A 25,612-nucleotide genomic window follows, 5' to 3' on the forward strand; every position below is an offset into this window, starting at 1 on the left:
GACCCTGGAATTAAGAGGGGTTGGGGAAGGATTCTGGTGGAAGGTGGGGTTTTAGTTAGAACTTAAAAGAAAGCCAAAGGGGTCAGTAGTTGGAGGGAAAACATTCCAGACATGGGATTCCAGTCAGATAAAATCCCCAGAGCTGAGAGATGGAGTGTCTATAGCAAGAAGGGATTGGGCCAAAAGATTTCCAAAGTGCTATCTGGTTCTAGAAGTCATAGATTCAGTCTAATCGTAAGTACTTCAAGGATTAGGATGGTGTTTAATACAGAGATAAGCACAAAAAGACATACAAAAAGGTACTTAGCCAATGCTTTTTTATCGATCCTATTCCTACCCTATGGCAAGAAAACCCTGGAAGATTTATTATTAAAGGCCTTGCAATCAACTTTGGGACCCCAGAACTGGACTTGGTATGGTTTACACAGGATTATATATAAATCCCAACAGCAAAGAACTCCTGAAGACATCCTTTTTGTTAAGGATTTAAAATGAAAGCTCAAGGAAAACATCTCTAGAAAGATAGCCCTTGGACTAGAATAACTGACACATCTAGAATGAAAACTGGGTATATCTAAAGGAAATTTGTTAATCAATCTGAAGCAGAGCTAGACTGTTTTCTACAGCCTACACAAGTAGGGACTTGGTTATCTTTGCATCACAAGTCAAAGTACACTTTAGGCCATGCTGAACTGCTCCAAATCAGGTAAATATTTCAAACTTGGATTGCTTCATTCCATTAACCAACAGGCATGGGGAAGTAGGGAGGGGCATAGGGGAAGTAAAGGGGATATGGAGACAGATGGGCAGATAGAGGAGAACGAGATAAAAGAGAAGAAAAAAGAGAGAAGAGTAACCAGAAACCTCAGCCAGTATGTATTTATTCCCTCTTCTTAAAACATGAAACCATCCAGTATTCTGCGGTGGGCAATGACTATGACAGTGAAAGACCTTCATTAGTCTGAGATGAAAAACAAGCAAAGGGAAAAACTGGGCTAAGATTTCCCCTTCTGCCTGGGTGGGGATGGGTGTCAATGAGATGTTAAGTAAATACATTCTTTTTAAACATTCCTGTGTCTGTCTGACAGCTCTGGATCAAATAATAAGCCATTCCATCTCAATAAGAACTTTTTCACCTACATGTAAAATACCCTTAAGAAGCACACTGAAGTCTGTAATATATGAACAACATAAGGCAAGCTAAAACTGCATTGTTTTTCAACTAAGCCACCCTAGACCAAAAAATGTAAGTTCAAGAAAGCACATTAGACTCTACCGCATAAGGGATCCCCCATGGCCACACACACTCCATGTATTTACCCTATTAAGTCCAAGATTGAATTGTTCCTATAGTTTCATTTATGACAATACAATTTGCTACAAACGAGCAGGGAGGGGGAAGAGAAGGGGATATGAGATGCAGAGGTTGATGACTCAAATATGAAGGAAATGAGCCACATGCATGCTGCTAAAGAACCTTTCATTTGGCTGAAAGACCAAAAAACAAACAAACAAATGAATGAATGAAATTAAATAATTTAATTAATTAATTAATTAATGAATAAATACGTGAATGAATGGATAGATAAATAAATAAATGAACAGATGAATGAATGAATGAAAGAAAAAAGAATGAATGAAATTTAATTAATTAATGAACAAATAAATAGATAAATAAACTGGGCAGAGGAGGCAAGATGAGGAATGAATCAGGAAACATCAATTCCAGTGGTATAATTATATAAAGCTCCCACTTCTCTCTCTCTCTTTTTTTTTTGGTGAAGCAATTGGGGTTAAGTGACTTGCCCAGGGTCACACAACTAGTAAGTGTCATGGGTCTGAGGCTGGATTTGAACTCAGGTCCTCCTGAATCCAGGGCCAGTGCTCTATCCACTGCGCCACCTAGCTGCCCCGCGCTCCCACTTCTCTTAAAGAGTTATGGGGAGGGGCAGCTAGGTGGAGCAGTGGATAGAGCATTGGCCTTGGATTCAGGAGGACCTGAGTTCAAATCCAGCCTCAGACACTTGACACTTACTAGCTGTGTGACCCTGGGCAAGTCATTTAACCCTCACTGCCTTGCAAAAAACAAACAAGCAAACAAACAAAAAAGAGTTAAGGGGAAGACAGCATACAAATTCTCAATTAGCAGGTGTAAAATAGGCCACAGATGGTAAGGAGAGAAAAGAACTACAATGGAAACATCCCTGAGTTTTTCTCCAGCACTGTATCCACCAAAAGATATAGAAAGTCACTATATATAATGAAACCCTTCTCTCTTGTCTGAGAAACAGGGAATCTGGCAACTCTAAATTTTATGGTTCATGGGGAATGAATATATTTTAAGTAATCATCTCCTTATTCCTTATTCAGCTCTTACTAGCTGTGTGGTCTTGGGTACGTCATTTTATCTCAATGAGTCATCTGCAAAATAGGCCATAAGCCTGTAGAGCCTAGCTTATAGGGTTTTTGCGAGGACCAAATAAAGGACATTAAATGTGAGTAGAACTCACAAAAGGATGGGGTGAGATCATTTTCCAGTCAAAGATGACTTAGGGGTAGCTAGGTGGCACAGTGGATAGAGCACCGGCCCTGGAGTCAGGAGGACCTGAGTTCAAATCTAGTCTTAGACACTTATCACTTGCTAGCTGTGTGACCCTGGGCAAGTCACTTAACCCCAATTGCCTCACCAAAAAAAAAAAGATGACTTAGAAGGTCAGCAGGAAAGGTCTGTTGTACTGGGGTGAGAGTGGAGTGCAGACCCAGGCCACACCACACAGACCCAGCCCCAGCCCCAGCCCCAGAGAATCACACCTTGGGAGCCTCAGAATCAGCTGCGATAGCAGCTACTTCTGGTACTTAGCTCATGGAGAAGTGAAGGGGTGGAGCAGTTGGTCAGGGGGAGATTGCAGGGGTCTCTGCTGGTGCTGAGGTGGTACTCTGTTATTTTGCCCATGCTCAGAATCAGGATGTGGTCAGCCCATGTGGGGGATGGGTGCAGGCATGCCCAAGCTTGCAACCACAGTTAAACAAGTTTCTGTTCCCAGGTTAAAGAGAAAGCAGGCCTGTGGTTGCTTACAGACCAGAGCACAGGCCAGGGAAGTGGAGAATGTGCCTCTCCTTAAATTGTACCATCTGGGAAGCCCTGAAACTTGGGACAGTGTGTCCCAGAAGCAGTGCCCCACTTTAAGAAGAAGTTAAAAGTCAAGAAATAGGCTAGGAAAATGAGCAGAAAAAAAATGCTGGCCCTAGAAAGCTTTTTTGGTGAAAAGGAATATCAGAAGAATATAGCAAGGTCAAAGCTCTTCCATCCAAAGTGTCCAAGAAAAATATGAATTGGATCTTGAAAATAAAGTAAGAGAGGTAGAGGAAAAAATGGAAAGAGAAATGAGAGAGATACAGGAAAGTCATGAAAAAAAAGTCACCAGCTTGAAAAGCCAAATTGGCCAAATAGAAAAGGAGGTAATAAAGCTCTCTGAAGAAAATAATTGCTTAAAAATTAGGATGGAGCAAATGGAGACTAATGACTTTATGAGAAATCAAGGCACAATACAGCAAAACCAAAAGAATGAAAAATAGAAGGCAATGTGAAATTTCTCCTTGAAAAAACAACTGACCTAGAAAATAGATCCAGGAGAGATCATTTGAAAATTATTGGACTACTTGAAAACCATGATCAAAAAAAGAGCTTAGACATCATCCTCCAAGAAATAGTCAGGGAAAATTGCCCTGATATTCTAGAGGCAGATGGCAAAATAGAAATTGAAAGAATTCACTGATCACCTTCCGAAAGAGATCCCAAAATGAAAACTTCCATGAAAGTACAATAAGTGTCATAAACCTTAAAACACTATGGAAAAGAGTATTTTACATTTTCCATTTGCAAATTTAGTGCTTTTTGGGTTGTTATTATTATTCCCTATAAAATGAAGATGAAATAATACAATCTACCTGACAGGGTTATTTTTTAAAGTACACAATAAAAAAGAAAAATTAATTTAAAAAACAACCAAAAAAAGAGAAATAAGCATTAAACTTATTCTATTTGGTCTCAGAAGGCAAAAATAGGACCAGTAGGAGAAATTTATGGATAGATATATTTCACTTCAATATAAGAAAGAACTTCCTAATAATTGGAGCTGAGAAGATTATTTTGAGAAAATGCTTTGAAAATGATAAAGAAGTATGGAAATATGAGCTATTATGATTATTATTAAACTGGAGTCTACCTAGTTTTAGGAATGCTTTCACACCCACAAGCCGCCCACAAAGAAATGGGGAACTAAGAACCCCAGAAAAGGCACCAGCCAAAATATTTCATTAAAACATAAAATATTTTGACTGGATTAAAAAATCTAATCATCTTCATATGTAAAAGATACAACCGTGAGTCACAGCAAAAAGCAAATTAGTCAGAGAAGGGAAATGGAATGAGACAAGGGGAAAAAAATGACTGAGAGGCTTCTTGCAAAAGGAAATTATTTCCATGTAATAAGCAATGAAAATATGAAAAGAACATTTATTCTAACCATATACAATTAAAATAGTCAACAAACTTTCCTACTGAGCAGCTAGTTACTTTGCTCAGATTGTAACATCTAGAGACTCTGGGGCAAGTAAATGGAAAGAGCCCGAAATGGACCTCTCTCTTTGACCTCCATCATAAAGAGACTGACCCTAAAGCAAAGCATTTTCATCTCTTCCTTCCTTTCTTCCTTCCTTGTATTTTGTACAGCGGCAATGTCTGGGACCACTCACTGCCATTCACCTTAACAGTAAATTTATGAGGATAGGATATTATATATACAGTACCTTAAGCTCCCCATATGGGAGATGTTCTAATGCATGACAAGATGTTTTTTAAATGACACACAAAACCAGACACTAAAGTTAATGGTGAATACAAATGAACGAATTAGATGTTTGAAGGCTGCCAGAAATACTACCCAAGGGAGTACACTGTTTTTCATTTTAATTGCACATATAACATACACACACTGCTTCTGTTGCCTAAATTAAATAGACACATCAGTCCAGGTCATTTTGAAACAGGCAACAGATGAGCTATTAGGACTGTGCAATGAATCTGTAAACTCTTAAATCTCTCGTGAAAAGACTGGAGTAAAAAAAAAATCAATGAATGAAAAGTATCAGAAGAATACCTCAGAGATTTGCTGGAAATCTGCAGGACGAGAGGTAGATAATAAGCAGATCTTAGTAAATTGTGGCATTTCTCAAGAGCTGAAGAAAAAGTGTTTTAGACAGAAGCCACATCTCTAGGCCTGTTTCAAACTTGAAATCTCACAAGCCACAAATACCATATAAAATCATCTGGGAATTGTCTACCTTTCCAAGAATTCAGCCTAGTCACTTTTACCTGCCTACCCCACCAGGTAATCCAAGGAGAGGGCATCAACAAGACTTCACTCCATTTCTTTCCTTCTTTATTCAATCTTGCTTCAACAGCCATCACAATGGCTAAGCCATAAGCATCTAGCCTTTTCAGAGGATTGGTCATTTCCAAATCCCAATTAGGTTTGACATGACATTCTGATTTTCAAAAGTGATTCAAGGGGCAGCTAGGTGATGCAGTGGATAGAGCACCAGTCCTGGAGTCAGGAGTACCTGAGTTCAAATCCACCCTCAGACACTTAACACTTACTAGCTGTGTGAATCTAGGCAAGTCACTTAACCCCAATTACCTCACTTTAAAAAAAAGTGATTCGAAGCTAGATAAAGTACAGGGCATGGAGGGGGGAGTAATGATGTTCTTGAATTCATTCAATCAATATTTTCTGATCATCTACTATGTTCAAGCAGAGTTGAGGGGAGGGACTGTCCTAAGGCACTGTCCTTGTCCACGAGACATACACAAATAGATGTCATACAAGTCAGACTATGGTTAGTATCATTAAAAGAGGTATGAAAAAAGAGAGATATAAACAAAGGGTTATGGAAGCTTAGAGGAGGGAGATGACACTTCTGAATAGAAAAATAAGGTTAGGGTTGAATTTAAAAATTAAGGAAAGTTTCATGGAGAAGGTAGCATTTAAGCTTGAAGGCTAGGTAGGAGTTTTAATTAAAGTTTGAGGAGGGAGTAGAAGGGTTATTTAAGGCAAAAAAAGATGGCATCCTCATTATTATTTTTTATTTTCATCACTTGTGATTTCATTAGTATAGGGAGTTCCTAGAGAGGAAACTCCTTCTACCAATTCAGAAAATTAATGTTATGTAATTTATAGTCTTAGAACATGAACCTGGGGTTTGTGAACTTCTTGGTTTTTTCTCCCCATTATAACTGTAGCTGAGGGGGCAGCTAGGTGGTGCAGTGGATAGAGCACCAGCCCTGGATTCAGGAGGACCTGAGTTCAAATCTGGCATCAGACACTTAACACTTACTAGCTGTGTGATCCTGGGCAAGTCACTTAACCCCAATTGTCTCACTTTAAAAAAAACAACAACTGTAGCCCAATAAAATTGGTTTCTTTTGTAATGCTATATATTTTTCTTTTATACATTTAAAAATATTCTGAGAAAGAGTCCATAGACATCATTAGATTGCCTAAGGGGTTCATGATAACAAAAACAAAAGGTAAAAACATCTGTCTTAGAGAATTGTTGGTGAGTTTGAGCAATTCATAGGGTCATATATTTTGAGCTATAAGGGAATTTAGAAGTCATTAAATCCAACCCCTAATTTTAGAGATGTTAAAATTTGAACTTGAAGAAGTTAGTTGACTTCTCCAAAGTCACACAGCTATGGATTTAGACACAGGTCTTCCTGACTCCAAGCTCAGTTCTCTATCTACTATACATAAGCCCAGTATCATGCAGCCAGTATGTGTCAGAGACAGGACTTGAAACCAGGTATTCCAGACCTGAAAATAGCTCTCTGCCTATTTCTCAAGCCTACTTTAACTATAATACCTGACATTTTTGTTTCAGATTTTCAAAGAGCTTTACAAATACATTAACTCATTTGTTCCTCACAACAACCCCATGAGATAAGTACTATCCCTATTTAATAGAAGAGGAAACTAAGGCCCAAAGAGCTTCAATGCCTTACTCATACAATTCCTAAGTATTAGGGGCAGAATTTGAACCCTGGGCTTCATGACTCCAGGTCCAACATTCTATCTACGATGTCCTATTGCTTCTCATGAGTAAAGATAGAAAGGTGGGAAAATGTGGGGCATTTTGGGAATAATTGAATTTAAGCTGGTATGGGTTAAAGAAAGTAAGGGGGGGAAACAGCATGGAAAGGTACTATAAGTTGTGGTCAAACACTGAATAGACAATAAACAACCTTTAAATTTTTTTGTTTCTTGCTTCAAGAAAGAGTAGTATTATCAAGAATATCGAATAAGAAGACTACTCTGGCTATGATGTATAGGATGTGCTGGTGGAGGGCAGACCCTTTAGGAAGCCAGTGCAATAGTCCAAAACAGAAGCAAAGGCAACCTGAAATAAGGTGAGGATAGTGGAAAGTGGAAACGAAGAAATGAATATGAGAGACATAGAAATATAATAAATCAGACTTGAAAACTGATTGTGTTTGGAGGGTACAAAGAATGTGCAAGAGAGAGAAGTAAAAACTGACTCCCAAATAGGTGACTAGTAAGATGTGGTGTCACAAATACATATAGGGAAATTAGAAGGAAGTGCAGAATGGGGAAATGGGATAGGATGATAAATGGGATTTGGGGCGTGATGATTTTGAGATGCTGACAGAATGTCCAGATAAAATTCATCTGGCAATTGGAAATGGGCATCTGGAGTTCAGAGGAGAGGTCAAAGGTAGAGATATGGAGTTGGGCATGATCTACAAAGCAGGAAATGCTGAATCTATGGGAGTCAATGATGTCATCAATGAAGAGATTGCAAGAATTAAAGAGATTCCAAGGATATAACCCTGGCTAATGCCCATGTTTAGAAACTGTCTGAGAAAACAGAACCAGGAAAAGGAAGAGATTGTGTTGAGGACCCAACCAAGGTAGGTAATATGAATTCATAGGCGACCTCATTAACTCAGTTTTGTGACTTTCCCTGGTGATATTTCATAGGCCTAGTGGGGCAGGGTAAGTAATTGATGGAAGTTCTCCAGGCTTAAGGACTGGCAAGGGAGGCATAGAAGAAGGGTGATGGGCCACAGGATTCTAGGATCCTGAAGAACATGGTGGCAATTATAAACAATGAAGCCTATGCTGGGTTGTGAGGTCAAAGAAATCAGAAAGGAGATCATCAGCTTTGATAAATCAAGAGCCTGAAGGTCAAGATGGAAATAAAGAAGAGGGTTTAATCACAGAAAGAGAGATGAGGTAGAAGGATAAAAAGCTGTCATCAGAGTCGAGTAATTCAGCATTTGAAAAGTAGGAAGTAGAAGAGTTGTTATTTCTGATAAGGTTCAAAGTGTGGCTATGACAGTGGGTGACCAGATTAGAGTCTAGATAAAGATCATTGGAGTTGAGGAGGTTGAAGAGCCAGCAATGTCATCAAATTAAGATGCTGAGGGGCAGTGTGGTATAGAGGAAAGAGCACGGGCTATGGAGACAGAACAACTTTTACTATATGTACTCTTTTTTAAAAGAAAAGTAGTTTTATTTATTTTTTCTTTATAATATTTTCTTTTTCCAATTACTTGTAAAAACAAATTTTGACATTATTTAAATTTTTTTTGAGTTCCAAATTTTCTTTCTTCCTGCCTCACCTCTGCCATCATTAAGATTTTTTTTTTTAGTGAGGCAATTGGGGTTAAGTGACTTGCCCAGGGTCACACAGCTAGTAAGTGTTGTTTCTGAGGCCGGATTTGAACTCAGATACTCCTGACTCCAGGGCCAGTGCTCTATCTACTGCGCCACCTAGCTGCGGGCCCCCCCCTCCCCCGTCATTAAGATTTGACTACATACTCTTTTTTTTTTTTTTTTTTGCAGGGCAATGAAGGTTAAGTGGCTTGCCCAAGGTCACACAGCTAGTAAGCATCAAGTGTCTAAGGCTGGATTTGAACTCAGGTTCTTCTCAATCCAGGGCTGGTGCTTCATCCACTGTGCCACCTCACTGCTCCCAATGACTACATACTCTAAGAAGATTCTTCCCTTCTCTGTAAAATGAGGGGTTTGGGGTCTCTGAATCCCCTTTCTAGTTCTAAATCATAGGAGGCCACTAAGAATAATAATGAGGAGAATGACAGGGTAAACAAGGGTACCAACTAAATGACATATGGTACCTGCCATCTTGGAAAGAAATAGATTAAAATCCTATGAAGATTGGTTCATTTTTACTTTTGTATGCCCATAAAAGCCAGCTTCATATGATGCTCAAGAGATGACCTCAAAGCCAAGAAGATCTGGGTTCAAGTTCTATCTCTGACACAATACTGGCTAGGTGATGTTAGGAATAACCTAACATCATGTCAGTGCTAGAGCAAGACTCTGAGACTTTTAAGTTGCAGACAAGGTGCTGACCTGCATTGGTAGACGGAGTTTTCCACATGGGAATACTAAAGAAATCATGGGTCTAGTCCCCTATCTCTATGCCTACCACCCAACACAGAGTCTGGCACATAGGTACTTAATAAATGCCTGGTGGTTGATTGATCAAGGATTACAAAAGAGTATCCCAGCGCTCTGAAGATTACAGAGATGAGGATAGGAGGGGATTAGGAGTAAAAGGCATGAATGGACTTCAAAAAGAAAGAGGTCACTGTGATAGTGGCAGAACAGGGAGATAAAGAATATGCCAGTTGATATCTCTATCTTACCCCATGAGTGGGGAGAGCAGGAATAAAGGATAAGGAGAAGAGAAGAATCACAGAACCTCTTGGAGAGACCTCCATTCAATATAGTAACAAGGATGGAAGTGATCTCAGGAGAAAGTCAGGTTCAAGTTGTTATTAGTAGTAATAATAATAGTAATATTCATTAAATATATTATTAACATTATATTAATGCTAATATTATTAATGATGAATATATTTATTTAATTGTATGTATATAATCAACATGAACTACTAATGATATAACACATAATTACATTTACATGGAATGCAATAATAATAACAGGGCAGTTAGGTGGTACAGTGGATAGTGTGTTGGGCCTGGAGTCAGAAAGACCCGAGTTCAAATCCAGCCTCAGACACTTATTAGCTTTTTTACCCTGGGCAAGTCACTTGACCCTGTTTGCCTCCATTTCCTCATCTATACAATGAGCTGGAGAAGGAAATGGCAAACCACTTCAGAACCTTTGCCAAGAAAACACCAAAAGGGTTGGACACAACTGAAAATGACTAAACAACCTGAATGAATAAGAGAGATTAAAAAGAAGAAAAATAGGGGGGAAAGTAATAAAAATAGAAAAAAGAGATCCTATTCCAATTTATAATATTTAAAACCTTTTTCTCCTTCACGGGACATGGATACATACAAATGTTGCAAATTGAGAGTTTATGTTTACAAATAGAGTTGAATAAGACAATTTCCCTGTCCTAGTCAAACCTCTGTGGGACACAGTGAATAAAACCTCTAGCCCAGGTTCTTACTGACTATGTGACCCTGTGGGAGTCACTTTTCCTCAGTTAAACTTGGGGAAATTGAGGCAACTACCCTGACTATTTTACAAAGTTGTTATGAGGGTCAAATCATATAAAATCATATAAAAACACTTTGTAAGCTGTCAAGTCCCATACAGTTATTTCCATAACAAATTGAACCTGGAGTCAGGAAGACCTGAGTGTGAATCCTGTCTCAAATACTCTCTTCTGGTTTGATGCTGGGATAAATGGTTTAGTCTCCTGGAGCCTCAGTTTCCTCATTTGTAAAATGGAGATACTAACATCACCTATCTCAAAGGGTCACTTCAAGGATCAAATGAGTGCATGCATGTAAAGCCTTTCACAAACTTTAAAGTACTATATAAATGTCAGATATCATTATTACTATTATCATTATTATTGCCACTGTATTTTGAATAGGGTTTTCCAATGGTAAATAGATAACAAACTCTTTGGGTATTAGGAGAATACTGGAAATGTCCCAGGTTAGAAAATTAAACTCGATGGATATATTTACACTTTCAGTTTGGGGATAAGCAAGATTTTCTGAGTTCCCACAACTGAATCATACAATCTCCAAGGGAGATTTGTCCTAGAGGGATACTCAGATGACATTTAGCCCAAGCCCTTCTCAAAGGAAGAATTATGTCTACAAAGTCCATGACCACTGGTTACCTGACTGCAGCCAGAGACAGAAAATTCAGCTCTCCCATTTTTGGACAGCTCCAAGAATTGAGAAGGTTGGGTTTTTTGGTTTGGTTTTGTTTTGTTTTGTTTTTCCCAAGTCAGAATCTGCCTCTCTGCAGCTTTAGTCCATTTTTTCTTAAATCTACCCTCTAAGGCCAAGCAGAGCAAGTTAATTCTTCCTGGGGATTAGACCTAATTTGGAAATAAGATCTAAGGTGGTCCTTTTGATTCTGAACAAGGTTTTAACAAATCAGTCCAGCAAGAAAACTTGAATTCCGGTTTCTATAAAAGACTATAGGAATAAAGCCAGAATTCATATTTCTATAGGGGGCCCTTTCCAATCATAGATGGGCTAGAGAAAGACTTCTTTAGCAATTCCTTTCCAAATGTTTTTCCACATTTTAACTAATAGGCTGAAAAAAACTTTTCTGTAGACAAGGGACTGTTTTCCTTTTCATAAATCCTATGAAACACTCTTTGGTATATTACAGAATACAGCTCTTCAAGGACAAATTATATTCTTTGGCTAGAGCTTAGGTGACATTATCTTGGCAATCAACAGCTGCTGAATTATGGTAATTTGTATAGTCATTTACCAGGCCACTAAAGACAGCGTAACAATGGAAATACACAGAAACATGAAACTGCGACTCCCAGTTTAAAACATACACCATAAATAAAAAAGGCATTTCAGGAAAGGAACAATGGGGCCACTTAAAAATTCATGTCATCTTACTTCAAAATGAGCTAATTTACAGTATGTTGGTTCTTTCTGTTCTCAGCTTCTCCACTAAATTAATCAACTATAATACCAACAAAGAGTAAGGCCCAAAGGACCAGGAGTTTAATGATGACAATAGGAGGAAGGGAAGGGAAGAGAGCTTCCTGTGTACCAAGCATCGTGCACTTTATAAATATTCTCTTATTTGATTTTCACAACAACCCTGAGATGTAGGTGCTCTTATTATCCCCATTCTGCAGTTGAGGAAACTGAGGCAGACAGAGGATAAGTGACTTGTTCAGGCTCACATAACTAGTAAGTGTCTGAGGTTATATCTGAACTCAGATCTTCCTGACTCGATTGCCTAGCACTTTAACCACTGCACCATCTAGCTGCCTCTACAATAACACTAATAAGAATAACAATAATTTTTTAGAAAGAACAGCAACAATGCCAGACTTTATGTAGCACTTTGCAAAGTGATATATCTGTTATATAATATATATTATATGTAGGTATACATACACATGTATAGTGTATATATATATATATGCATATGTATATAGGCATATATGTGTATACACACATGTATACATATACATATACATACACACACACACACACAAAATCTTATTTTAAAATGCTTATGTGGCTAGGTGGCACATTGGATAAAGCACCAACTCTGGATTCAGGAGGACCTGAGTTCAAATCCAGCCTCAGACACTTGACACTTACTAGCTGTGTGACCTTGGGCAAGTCACTTAACCCTTACTGCCCCGCCCTCCCCCCCCCCAAAAAAAAGAAAATGCTTATGTTGCTTCATTTAAGAATTCCTAAGTGAAGTGATTTGGGGTTAGTATTTAGTAAAAAACAAAGAATTTCATCTTATAAGAAAACAAAGAATTTTTCAAAAATGTCCCAAATGACTTTGTTCCTTGCTGATAGGGCAAAAATGGAAAGCAAATAATTGAAATGGCCTGTTTTATTTAATTTAATGAGTTGTTCTTAAAAGAACTCATGGTTTTCCATTTTTTTAATTATCTTAGGCATTTTCACTTTTAGGACTAGCGTATCAAGTATATACATGTGTATGTGCCAGTATGTGTACATATGTATATTTCATATTTTTCTTCAGAGATACATATTTGAAACATTTTTCGTCTTCTAATATTATCACGTACACAAGGGTATCAATAAGGAAGAAATGGGGCTCTAAGACTGAGCCTGTTTTCTAATTCAAGACTAACCTCATTCATGTTTTCTACCTACCAGGTATGAGGGCTCCCTTCCTAAACCTCTCCTTTCTCCAGAAATAGCATGCTGCCCAAAATTCCAAGAGAAATTCAATCATTGGGATTGGCATTATCTTCTTTAAATCGCCTCATTTTAAATGTAAATAACTCTAGGAGAGATAACCCATCAAGTCACTAGCACCTCACTGTGAATTCATTTATTAGATTACTTTTCTCCAGGACAGGAAGGGCACTCAGTGAAATAAAAACACTGGCAGGAAGGAGGGGGAAGAGAAACAAAAATGGGAAAAGTGAGGAGACACAGAAAATAATATTTTCCTACTTCTCATTTCATCATTGGATCTTAGAACAGGAAGAGGCTTTACAGTGGAACCCCTTCATTTTACAGATGGGGAAACTGAAGCCTAGGGAGATGAAGCAATCTGCTCATGGCTATACAAAGTATAAGCAGCCATACAAAGAGTTTAGATTCAAGTCCTAGTCTCTGACTCTAAATGTTGTAGGTTGTAGGACCTATTCTGTCTCCCTTAAACAACAGATGAATGAGACCTTTTTTGCTATATACATAAAGAAATTAAAACTCATACATTTTAAGAGATTTGCACAAGGTCACACAAGCAGTAAGAAGGAAGCCAAGTCTTGAACTCACTTCTGATTGCTAATCCAGAACTCATTCTATTATAGGACTTGGCCCCAACCCTGTTCTCAGAAGTATTCTTTTTTTTTTTTTTTTGGACAGGGCAATGAGGGTTAAGTGACTTGCCCAGGGTCACACAGCTATTAAGTGTCAAGTGTCTGAGGCCAGATTTGAACTCAGGTTCTCCTGAATCCAGGGCCAGTGCTTTATCCACTGTGCCACCTAGCTGCCCCCCTCAGAAGGATTCTTGAAATGACCAAGAGAAAACCAAATCTGATCTCCATAAGAAGTTCCAGACTAGATGTGTATACTGAGAGTCCCTGAAGCTTCAAGTTTGACCTGCAATTCATATCAATGATGTATCAAGCCAAATTTTCTAGAATAAAAAGGGTGACTATCAGTTTAGATACTCTGAGCTTATTCTAAAATCAATATGAAGATAGCAAAAGGATGTGGAGAAACACTCCTCACCACACTCACACATATTTATGCATTACTAAATAAAATGTAACAACACTACAAATAAAACCCCAATAAAGTAAAAGGATCTGAACCCCAAAGAATTGTTTTTCACAAAGCACATATGCAGTTTCAGATTACAAAATTTCAAAACCATCTGGGATCTTTATCTCAGCAGACAGGGAGTTTTCACATAGACACCCCCAAACAAAGGCATCTGCTCAAGGGTTTCTCAGACAAAGGGCTTGGATACAGACATTTTATTTATATAAAAAACCATAGCCACTTTGAGGGTTAGCAATCTCAGCAGGTTCTAAATAAATAAAAGCCTGATTCCTTGCATGTTGAAGAATATGAACAATCCTGCTTACTCTCTCACCAGGGAAACACTTGGTGACAGACATTAACAACTCGTTTCTGGTATTTTTTCCCTTCTCCATATATAATGAAGGTAGTAGACAGGCTTGTCTTTCGTCAAATGGGTGAAATAGATGACACTTGTCAGTCAGTCAATAAACATTTATTGAACATCTGCTATGTGCCAGTCATTTTGCTAAGTGTTAGAGATACAAGGGAAGGCAATTAATCAACCAAATCAGTCAATTAATAAACATTTCTTAAGTGCCTGTTATGTGTTAGGCACTGTGTTAGCACTGGGAATACAAAAAGAGGCAAAAGATAGTCCTCGCCCTCAAGGAGCTTACAATCTAATGGAGATAAAAAGCAAACACACGCATATAAAGCAAACTATCTACAGGATAAATAGAAAATAATTAAAAGACAGAAAGCATTCTGTATATTTATTCTGTTAACCCTCAGTTAGGAGGTAAGTGGCCAACTCTCATCATCATTGGTCTCCTAGAATTATGGTTTGTCACAATGGTTGGCCATTTGAATTGATAAGAATTCTTAACTCTTTCAAAATTATTCATTTTCACAATGTTCTTTTTTTCTTTTTTCTTTTTTTTTCTTAGTGAGGCAATTGGGGTTAAGTGACTTGCCCTGGGTCACACAGCTAATAAGTGTTAAGTGTCTGAGGCCAGATTTGAACTCAGGTCCTCCTGACTCCAGGGCCGGTGCTCTATCCACTGCACCACCTAGCTGCCCCTGTCCTTTTTTTCTTAAATAACTGTTACCAGATTAGAAGGATTAAGAAACAAATAGCTCCTCCCATTCCATGCCCCATAAGGAAGAGAACTTCTGTCTGGAAGGAATCAATTACAGAGGGCTCTGCTAGAAACCAAAGCATTACCTAAAGGAAGATTCTACAAAAGATACCGGAGCTTCACTAAGATGTTGTCCAATGGTCCATTTGGTCTTCTTTGACAAGTAGGTAGTTTTATTGCCACTAACAGAAGCTTAATGGGGTTTGCTCTTTGGTCCTTGTCCTTTGAAAGCTCTTATTCACTCTTTGAGCACAAGAATAATTTTGTTTCTCTCTATTTCTAGTGCTTAGCACAGTGCCTGACACATAATGGGCATTTAATAAATTACTGTGTGATTGATTCATATTTTCTACTTAACTTTAATAGTGAGTCATCCATACCCTCTAGTGGAATGGATGCTTCTTGAGGACAGGTATTGGTTCATTAGTTTTTTGCCTTTGAATTCACAGTGCCAAGCCTAAGGGCTTGCACATATGAGACATTTTTAAAATGTGGGTTGAATTGAATGAAATATTGAATATAGTGAATCACCCAGAGCACCAAATAGATCCATAACATGCAAGAAACTATTGGAATGTTAGTGCATTCTACTCCACGTTGTACATACAATAGACATTCAGCAAAACTTGGTGAATGAATGAATGATATAGCTACTAGATCTCATGACTGGCTGAACTCCCCCCAGAAGTCTGGTTTCTCTTTCTATTTCCAACCCAGTCTAGCTAGGACTCTCTCTCTCTCTCTTTAAATTCTCTCGGAAGTTAAGGAAACAAGGTCCTCTTGTTTAATTCTCCAGACATAGCCCCCAGATCCAGACTGAACCATTCTCCAGGAAAGACCTGACAACTTAAGTGGCCGAATTCTCCACAGTTTCTATATCCAAATTAGAATTAGCTGTTCTCACTTATCTTAACGTTCACAAATGGCATTGTTCTGTCAGACCTTAAATCACTCAATTCTTTGGTTTTCTGTTCATCTCATTTCTTCTTTTATCTCACTACCAAGACTTCCTCTCATTTACTGTGAAGTTTCTTCCAATTCAATACCTGGTTCATCACAAATTAATATTCCCCAAATTTGTTCATTGACATGGGTTCCACAAAAAGTAGGTATTGTCCACAGCCAAAAGGGATACACAAAATATGCATCACATATACAGAGGGACAGTAGCGGAAAAGGTACTCTACAAACAGTCGGGAATTGTGGGTTCTTGTCCTGGCTGTGTGACCTTAGGCAAGTCATTTTGCTTCTCTGGGCCTCTGTTTTCTCATTTGCAATAATAATAACTGACATGTGCTCAGTGGCTGAAATCTATCAAGATACTTTAGAGATGTTTTATTTGAGCCCCACAAAAAGTACCTGAGGTACTAGAAATATGATTATCCTCATTTTACAGATGAGAAAACTGAGGCTCAGAGAAGTTCATCAACTTGCCTGTATTCAAACAACGAGTAAATGTTAGGGCTGGGGATCTGAACCAGAGTTTTCTGACTCCCAGTCTAGGACCAGATCCATAGCTGTGTTAAACTAAAGCAGGTGTTCTTAACTTTTTTTTTGTATCATGGACCCCTTTGTCAGTCTGGAGAAGCCTCATACTGTATTTAAAGGCATTTGTTACAATAGTTTACCTGTATTTCTCTGCAACAGGGATTCTGATTGAGAGACTTGAGATTTTTGTCTTACTCTATTTTATATGTCTCTGTGTCAATACGGGGCAGCTAGGTGGCACAGTGGATAGAGTGCCAGGCCTGGAGTCAGGAAGACTCATCTCCCTGCGTTCAAACCTGGCCTCAGATACTTACTAACTGTGTGACCCTGGGCAAATCTCTTGACCTGTTTGCCTCAGTTTCCTCTTCTGTAAAATGAGCTGGAGAAGGAAATGGCAAACCCCTCCATTATCTGCCAAGAAAACCCCAAATGGGGTCATTAAGAGTCAGACACACCTGAAACACAGAGCCCTATAGAGTAGAGTGCTCCACATACAATGGATGGCTTAATAACCTAGTGTCCCTAAATATAGACTAGGGTGGAAACCTAGTACTAGGTTTCAAAGAATATAGGAACTTGAATGGAAACATCTTTATTTTAATAACCTTTCACTAAAATTTAGCAACGTTTAAAAACATTCTTCTCAGCAGAGTTCCATCCTGGCAAAGCCAAGATGGTGGAGAAAAGGCAGTGACTCACCTGAGCTCTCCCCAAAACTCCTTCAAAAAACTTTAAATAATGCCTGAAAACAAATTTCTAATCCCTCCTCAAACTTCTCAAGGTTCTTCCTCCCTTCTCAGCTAAGAACCTGGCCTCATATTTCACTCATTATCCATGAGCTCCCTATTCTCTGCTCTCCATCTCATATCAAGATGCCTTCTGCTAGTATCTCCTCTTCACATTTAGAGGTGACCCTTCTTGCCAAAAGAAGAGATGAGATGGGCGGAAAACCAAAGGATTGAGTTATTTAAGGTCCTAGACCTACACAAATGAACTCATTACATCTTTTCCCCAGCCAGTTTTCCCCTTTATCATCCCTACTCTATCAGTATCTTCAATCTCTTGTCTATTGGCTGCTTCCCTACTGCCAACAAACATGACTATGTCTCTTCCAAGCTCAACAACTCTTCACTAGATCCATCCATCCTCCCCTCCCCTGACTAGTGTCCCTTATCTCTCTGCCTTTTGTGGCTAAATTCCTTGAGAAGTGCCTCCTTCACTTCTTTTCCTCTCATCCTCTTCATAACGCTCTATAGTCTGGCTTCGGACCTCATCATTCAGTGGAAACTGGGGTCTCCAAAGTTACTAATGATTTCTTACTTTTCAAATTGAATAACCTTTTCTTAATCCTCAACCCTTTTGACCTTTAGGTAGCTTCTGATACCCCCTTCTCCTTAATACTTTCTTGTCTCTAGGTTTTTGTTGACACTACTCCACACTACTTATCTGACCACTCCTCAGTCTCATTCATCCAGGTAATAATCACTATCCCATAGAACTCTCTCTTAGGCCTTTTCTTTTCTCCCTTTATACTATTTCACTTGATCTTATCAGTTCCCATGGATCCAATTAGTAACTATGGTTATGAGTTTCAAATCTAATCTTAGGATTCTAACTCAGTTCCTTGGACTCTTACAATCCACCATTTAAAAAAAGTGAAGGTACAGAGGCGTAGGCCATGCATATGCTTCGCATTTGATTTTTCCATCAAAGAGAAACATTTTCTCTCTTCACCAGGGTTGGGACCTCCCATCCCAACTCTCTCCAGAGGCCCTAATGTCTCCCCCAGATGCTAGATTAACATTAAATATATTTATATTTTATCTACGCGATCTCTCCTCTCCTAAGATTCTTTTCCTTGCCTAGACATGGGGAGAATGGAATGATGAAACAGAAGAGTTTAGAACAGAGGTCACCCCGTTTCTGATTCAAAGTCATAAGTACAAAGACCTATAAGAAAACTGACAACAATAGAGAAAATAGACCTTTTGAATACATACCTATGATGGAATCCCTCCTGAACACATCTCTATCAAAAATGTAAAAGGACAAGTGCCGAAAACTCCGAGGAATTTCACAGTAAAAGTCTTCTCCATAAAAGGGACTAGGAAAAAAACCATAAAATGATCATTATGATATATGCTTCATATGTATTTAGTATTAATACTTAAAACATTAATTAAAATTATGAATATATTAAGTATGAGAAAACTGGTTATAGGCATAAACATAGAAAATATGTTAAATTCATGTTGTTGCTGGTCATACTCTTTGTGACCCTATTTGGGGTCCTTACTGGAGCAGCTTGCCATTTCCTTCTCTAGTTCATTTTACAGATGAGGAAACTGAGGCAAACATGGTTGAGTTGCACAGGGTCACACAGTTAGTGTCTGAGGCCGAATTAAAACTCAGGAAGATAAGTCTTCTTGACTCTAGGCCCAACATTCTATCCACAGCATCACCTAGCTGCCCCATTAAATTCATATTAAAGCATATATCTAAAAATAATACTTTATTCTTGATGAGCATTCAGTTTGCATTTTTTAATCAGTTAAATCTACAAAGGTGGTAAGTTGGCACAGCGGATAAAATACTGGGCCTGGAGTCAGGAAGACTTGAGTTCAATTCCAGTTTCAGATATTTACTTAGCTGGGTGACCTTGGGCAAATCACTTAACCTCTGTCCACCTTACTTTTTCAACTGTAATATGGGCATTAATAATAGTACCACCATTACAATGTTGCTGTGAGGATCAAATGAGATAATATTTCTAGTCCTTAGCACTATACCTGGAACATAGTTGGCATGTAATAAATGCTTATTCCTCTTGCTTATTCCTTTACAGAAAATACAAAAGACATGCAGACCCTAAAAGATCCCCCCCCATTCATCTCCATTGTGGTAACCTCAGAGTCATATGGCTTCCAAGTATTTAAGTGTAATGTGAATGAATATATTTGTACTACCACACTTGTTCTCACTGCGGCTGCAGGAAGATCAGAATACTAAACACTGCTATAGCAGCCGATTCAAAGGCTTTCTGAAATATTCATTCAAGTTGGGGGGGGGGGGGAAGGGGGGAAGGATAGCTTCAATAACATGAAAAGCTGTTAGAGGTTTCCATGGGGTGTTATTTTTTTCCAGAAGCCTCACTGACATATTTCAAATAGAAATAAAGCAACACATTTCAAGTGCATGACATTAATCCCTGACATTCTTCCTGTTTCCCTATTATTCCATTTAAACATCCATCCATGTTATTTTTCCTAGAAGAGGTTTCTCCCTTCTGTCACAGATGATCACCCCCATGAGAAAGCCTCCCACCCTTTAGAAGTATCTGCCCATGGATGAGTCAACACAACAAATGCAGCAAACACCACAGATGTAAACTTAAAAATAAATCCCTACTTCTAATTAATCAGCTGAAAGCCAGCAGGTCTGCTTAAACAAACCTCATTGTTCTGGCCAAGCACAAGATCAGGGATGTAAGGTACCTACTAATTCAAAAAGACACAGAGAATATACATACACACACACACACACACACACATATATATATATATATATATATATATATATATATATATATATATATATATGGATGGATGTATGGATATGGATATATATTAAATTGGCCCAATAGTAAATACCTATGAAATCTATTCACTGCTTTCAAGAGAAGATAGATGTATACCTAAGAGGTGATTTAATTTATTATATGTACACGTCCCAGGAAAAATTTAGTAATAGCCCTCTTCCAAGTATGGTAAATTAGAAAAAGCATCTTTTTTTCCATCTTTAAAACAGGACCAGAGTTCAAATCTCAACTCTTTCACCAAACTTGTACAAGTCACTTAACTTGTTTGTGTCCCAGTTTCTTTTCCTGAAAATGAGGGATCTTAACTACAGTTATCCCTTCCACATCATGGGTCTTAGGAGCCTAGAACCCCAATCCCAATCTGGAAAATCCATGTAAAATTTTTTGGCCCTCTCTTTATTAACAAAGAAAAAGTCTGAATTATTATGGTATTTAAAAAATATATGTGGGGGCAGCTATGTGGCTGGATTCAGGAGGACCTGAGTTCAAATCCGGCCTCAGACACTTGACACTTACTAGTTGTGTGACCCTAGGCAAGTCATTTAACCTTCATTGCCCTGAACAAAAAAAAGAGAGAGAGAAAATATGTTGGTATTATACAATACTATGCATATATTTTATGTATTTCTGAGTTTCTAAACTTTCTGTGTTATCTTCTGGCCTTTGAGTGTTGCCCGCAGCTTCTACAAAATTTTCCCCAAATTCCCATTTAATTTCTTATGGCAACCCATGATATACTGAAAACATGATGGGGAAAGCCATGATATAGAAGGGATAACTGTAAATTGTTTGTTTGGTTTTGCAGGGCAATGAGGGTTAAGTGACTTGCCCAGGGTCACACAGCTAGTTAAGTGTCAAGTGTCTGAGGCTGGATTTGAACTCAGGTCCTCCTGAATCCAAGGCCAGTGTTTTATCCATTGCGCCACCTAGATGCCCCTGATAACTGTAAATTGTGCATTCAATACTATCTAGGTCTAAAATCCCATGATTCTTCATTCTACCAACTGAGCTATTTGCCTAATTTCTCCTTTAGGAGGAAGTGGCTTTCTTCAAGTCTCAGCTAAAATTCTACCTTCTGTAAGAAGCCTTTTCCAGCCCCCCTCATTATGAGTGTCTTCCCTTTGAGAATGCCTCCAATTTACCCTTTTTGTAGTCTTTATGCACCTAATTATTTGCATGTTGTCTCCTCCACAATTAGAATGTGAGATCTTTATGAGGGTAGGAGCTATTTTTGCCTGTTTTTATTCTGATGTAAAGGACATATATCTTCCAAAGAGACTGGAATACCAATATACAACTTGCTTAGTCATGAACTTCTAGCAATATTAAAGTCTCTTTGGAGTTAATTAATTAAGAATGGGATCTGAAAAAAAATTTTTTTTAATTTTAAAAAACCAAAACAAATGGGCAGCTAGGTGGTACAGTGGATAAAGCACCGCCCTTGGATTCAGGAGGACCTGAGTTCAAATATGGCCTCAGACACTTGACACTTACTAGCTGTGTGACCCTGGGCAAGTCACTTAACCCTCATTGCCCAGTAATAATAATAATAATAATAATAATAATAATAATAATAATAATAATAATGATAATAATAAATTTTTAAATGGGATCTGAAGTCTGCTTTCCTTTAGAAAACCATTTCTTTATGGAGAATAAAACTGATTCTGTGAATAAGATAGAGGAGCTTACCCAAGACAATCAACTCTTTTGTGCATTTAGAAAAATCAATTTACTTAACCCAACCCCCTCAAAAAATCTATAGGTTATGTCAAGAGAATATAAGGGGGAAAAAGAAAAAAAAAAGAAAAAGAAAAAAGAGAGAGAATATAAGGTCTCGCAGGAAGCTAGAAAAAACTAAAAATAAACCCAGGGATAAGGTCTATGTGATAATAGAGTCTTCTGTCAGTTTCTGAAATGTGGGATCATATATTTAGCAATGACAGGAACCTCAGAGACAATATAGTCCAACCCTTTTATTTTAGAGCTGAGGAAACTAGGTCCACAGAAAATTAAGTGATTTGCCCAAGGTTATACAGGTCACACTTCCTCGGTTAGTTTTAATTAATAAGATTTATGATATGATTAATTTTGTTAAACATCCAGTGAAAAATCCACTGGATGAGTGCAAATTAAATTTAACACCAATTATATACTAACATGTGATGGCACCTTGGCTGAGTCACCGTGTACCTAATTTCTCCATCTTTAAAATCAAACCCTACTGTGGCAGCTAGATGGCGCAGTGGTTAAAAGCACCAGCCCTGGATTCAAGAATACCTGAGTTCACATCCAGCCTCAGACACTTGACACTTACTAGCTGTGTGACCCTGGGCAAGTCAATTAACCCCCATTGCCTAAAATAAAAAAAAAAAATCAAACCCTAGCAAGGACATTGTTAGATTGTGATAATATATAATCACATATTTAAAGACATTTGGAATAATGGTAGCATAGAAATCCAATGTATCTTTTTGTTTTTGTTTTGTTAAATCACAAAAAAATAAACAAGAAATGATGACTCAATACAAGAATAAGAAAAGAAAAAAAGAATATTTGTCATGTTTGAATTTTTCTAAAAGAAAGGCATTATCTAATATCATGCCAATATAACACAATCTAACATAACTTTATAACATGTTGTTATTGTAGTTCCATTGTTTCAGTCATACCTGACTCTTTGTAACCCTGTGGCCCTCTGTCTGTGGGGTTTCTTTGGTAAAGATACTGGAGTGGTTTTGCCACTTCTTTCTCCAGCAACAAACAGAGGTTAAGTGACTTGCCCGAGGTCATACAACTAGGATGCTTCTGAGGCTTGATTTGAATTCAGGTCTTCCTGACTCCAAGTCTAGAACTCTATCCACTGCCACAATTAGATATTATAACATAATATAACATAATTCCTGATATCAGATCTCTAGTTTCAATGAACAACAACAACATATTATGTTTTCCTATGTTATGTTATATTGTGCTACATTGGCATGATTTTAGATAATGCCTTTTTTTTAGAAAAACTCAAACATTACAAATATTCTTTTTTCTATTCCTATTCTTATACTAATTTCTTACATACATATATATATACATATATATGTATATAAAATTTCTCCCTTTTGTAGAAACATGGACACACTTGACTAAAGAATACAACAGGCTAGTGTTGTAGCAAAGTATCACATTTCACCATATTTTAGACTTCTCCTGTCCTAGGTTAAAAAGATAATTTACCCAATGCAAACCTTCAACAGGAAAAAGAAGAATGAAAAAAATAAGCTTTTCTCAATCAGCCAACAAGAGCCAGTATTGGTCACTAGGTTTCATATGATCATGACAAAAATCATTATGACTATAGTTTATAAAAATATAGGTAGTTAATATTCAGGAAACATGTTGGAACAAATTGTTCATTAGATTAATTAGAGAAAATTGAGCCTCATTAATTTTCCTCACCAAGGAAATCTTGTTTTTTACATCATTAACAATAAAACCTTAAGTACTGAGAAATTAGTCCAAGATAAAAATGGAAAACTATCAAGACGGATGAATAACTCATACTAATATTTAACAACAAACCACAAAATATTTGTTTGGTTCTAGTATATATAAGAACAGTGTACTCACTGTACCTTTGTTTTTAACACTTCACAGTGATTTTAACAAGTTATATGTACTGTCTGATTAGGTATTACTATAGCTTTGTCTTCCACTGAACCTTAGCATAGTACCTGCCACATAGTAAATGCCAGTTAGTTGGTATAGTAAATGCCAATGTTAGTTGTTGTTTCTGCTACTTCTACTACCACCACCACCACTACTACTACCATACATCTTTTGTCTTAAGATCAGTTTAATAAAGTTTAGAGAGGCTTAGCAGCAGAAGACTGGCCACAAAGTGGTGACTTTTTAAAAAAGTAGTATCACCATCAGATGACCAGCTAAGAAACAGAGCATTTGTAATCCATATTAGCAGAGGAAGTATTCCCCTCCAAGGTGTATTCACATCTATAAAATCATAAATTCTTAAAGAATAGTTTTTTAAAGAATTGTATATTCACTTAAAAATTAATTCTCAATCATAATCACCCCTCTGGTGCTTCATCGTGGCATGAAAGTGAGGTTGTCTTCTTGAAGATTATAGCACAGGAACACAAGTTATGGAGGGTTTTACAAAGCTAGAAAGGTTTTAAATATGGACCCAGGAATAGATTCAGGTCTATTATCAGAGGATTAGCTTATTCAAGTACCAAGGGACTCCTCAATGGTCAATGAAAAGTTGGCCACCAGAATGATTAAATCTTTCCTCCTTAAGGAAATCAATAAGAGTTAATGAGATGTTTTAGGTGTGCCACACCAACAAACACAGATTTCTAAACTCTTGAAGTATCATTTCTGCACACTACATGTGGAAGGAGTACCCATATTAAGGAAGTCACAGATATTTTGGAGGATCAGATTTCTCAACCATAAGAAATTTATAAAATTACTTTACGAAAATCTCATTTTATGGGCAATGCAAATATGTCAGACAAATTATACAAATCAGGTTAAGCAAATGTTCAGAATTCTAGTCCTTTAGGAAGAGATCTGAAGACTACAGCACACTATTGCTTCATCCCAGGACTGTAACTAAGGAAGGGTAACTAGAACTTTGCTTCAGGGCATCAAAATTTAGAGGGCATAAATAGTATTTATACTCCTTCATCAGATAGAAACAATTGTGCTCAAAACCTTATTGACAATAACTACTAAAATAGGAAGCTATCAGATTACATATTCTCCTCCATCTAGCCTTGGTAGAGAAGAGAAGTAGGTAAGTTCAACATCCTGGGAGCCAGTGCCCTGAAGTCTCTTACTCCCTACCACAAGAAGTGTCACAGAATCTCCTTCCTAATTAGGGTTTTATAATCCTAATTCCTAAGTCTTCTCCACCTGAATTTTCTGAAAACACTGACTTCACTGGGTACCAGAATTCCTAATAACAGCTTTGTTTCAGGCCCCCTTTTCAGAAATGTAATCTAAGTATGTGTATATATGTGTATGTGTATATGTGCATGTGC

At 37.7% G+C, this 25,612-nt stretch overlaps 1 protein-coding gene across 2 annotated transcripts in view; it reads right to left on the minus strand.

Moving 5' to 3' along the window:
• Positions 1 to 25,612, minus strand: part of RASA3 (RAS p21 protein activator 3) — a 294,331-nt gene that overhangs the window by 147,645 nt on the left and 121,074 nt on the right. For both annotated transcript variants that reach the window (XM_043994627.1, XM_043994626.1), the window contains exon 3: positions 18,955 to 19,058. In XM_043994627.1, the coding sequence (XP_043850562.1) occupies positions 18,955 to 19,058 (104 nt within the window). The remainder of the gene's footprint in view (positions 1 to 18,954; positions 19,059 to 25,612) is intronic.

This window comes from Dromiciops gliroides, chromosome 3, assembly GCF_019393635.1.
Source record: "Dromiciops gliroides isolate mDroGli1 chromosome 3, mDroGli1.pri, whole genome shotgun sequence".
In the NCBI taxonomy this organism is placed as follows: domain Eukaryota; kingdom Metazoa; phylum Chordata; class Mammalia; order Microbiotheria; family Microbiotheriidae; genus Dromiciops; species Dromiciops gliroides.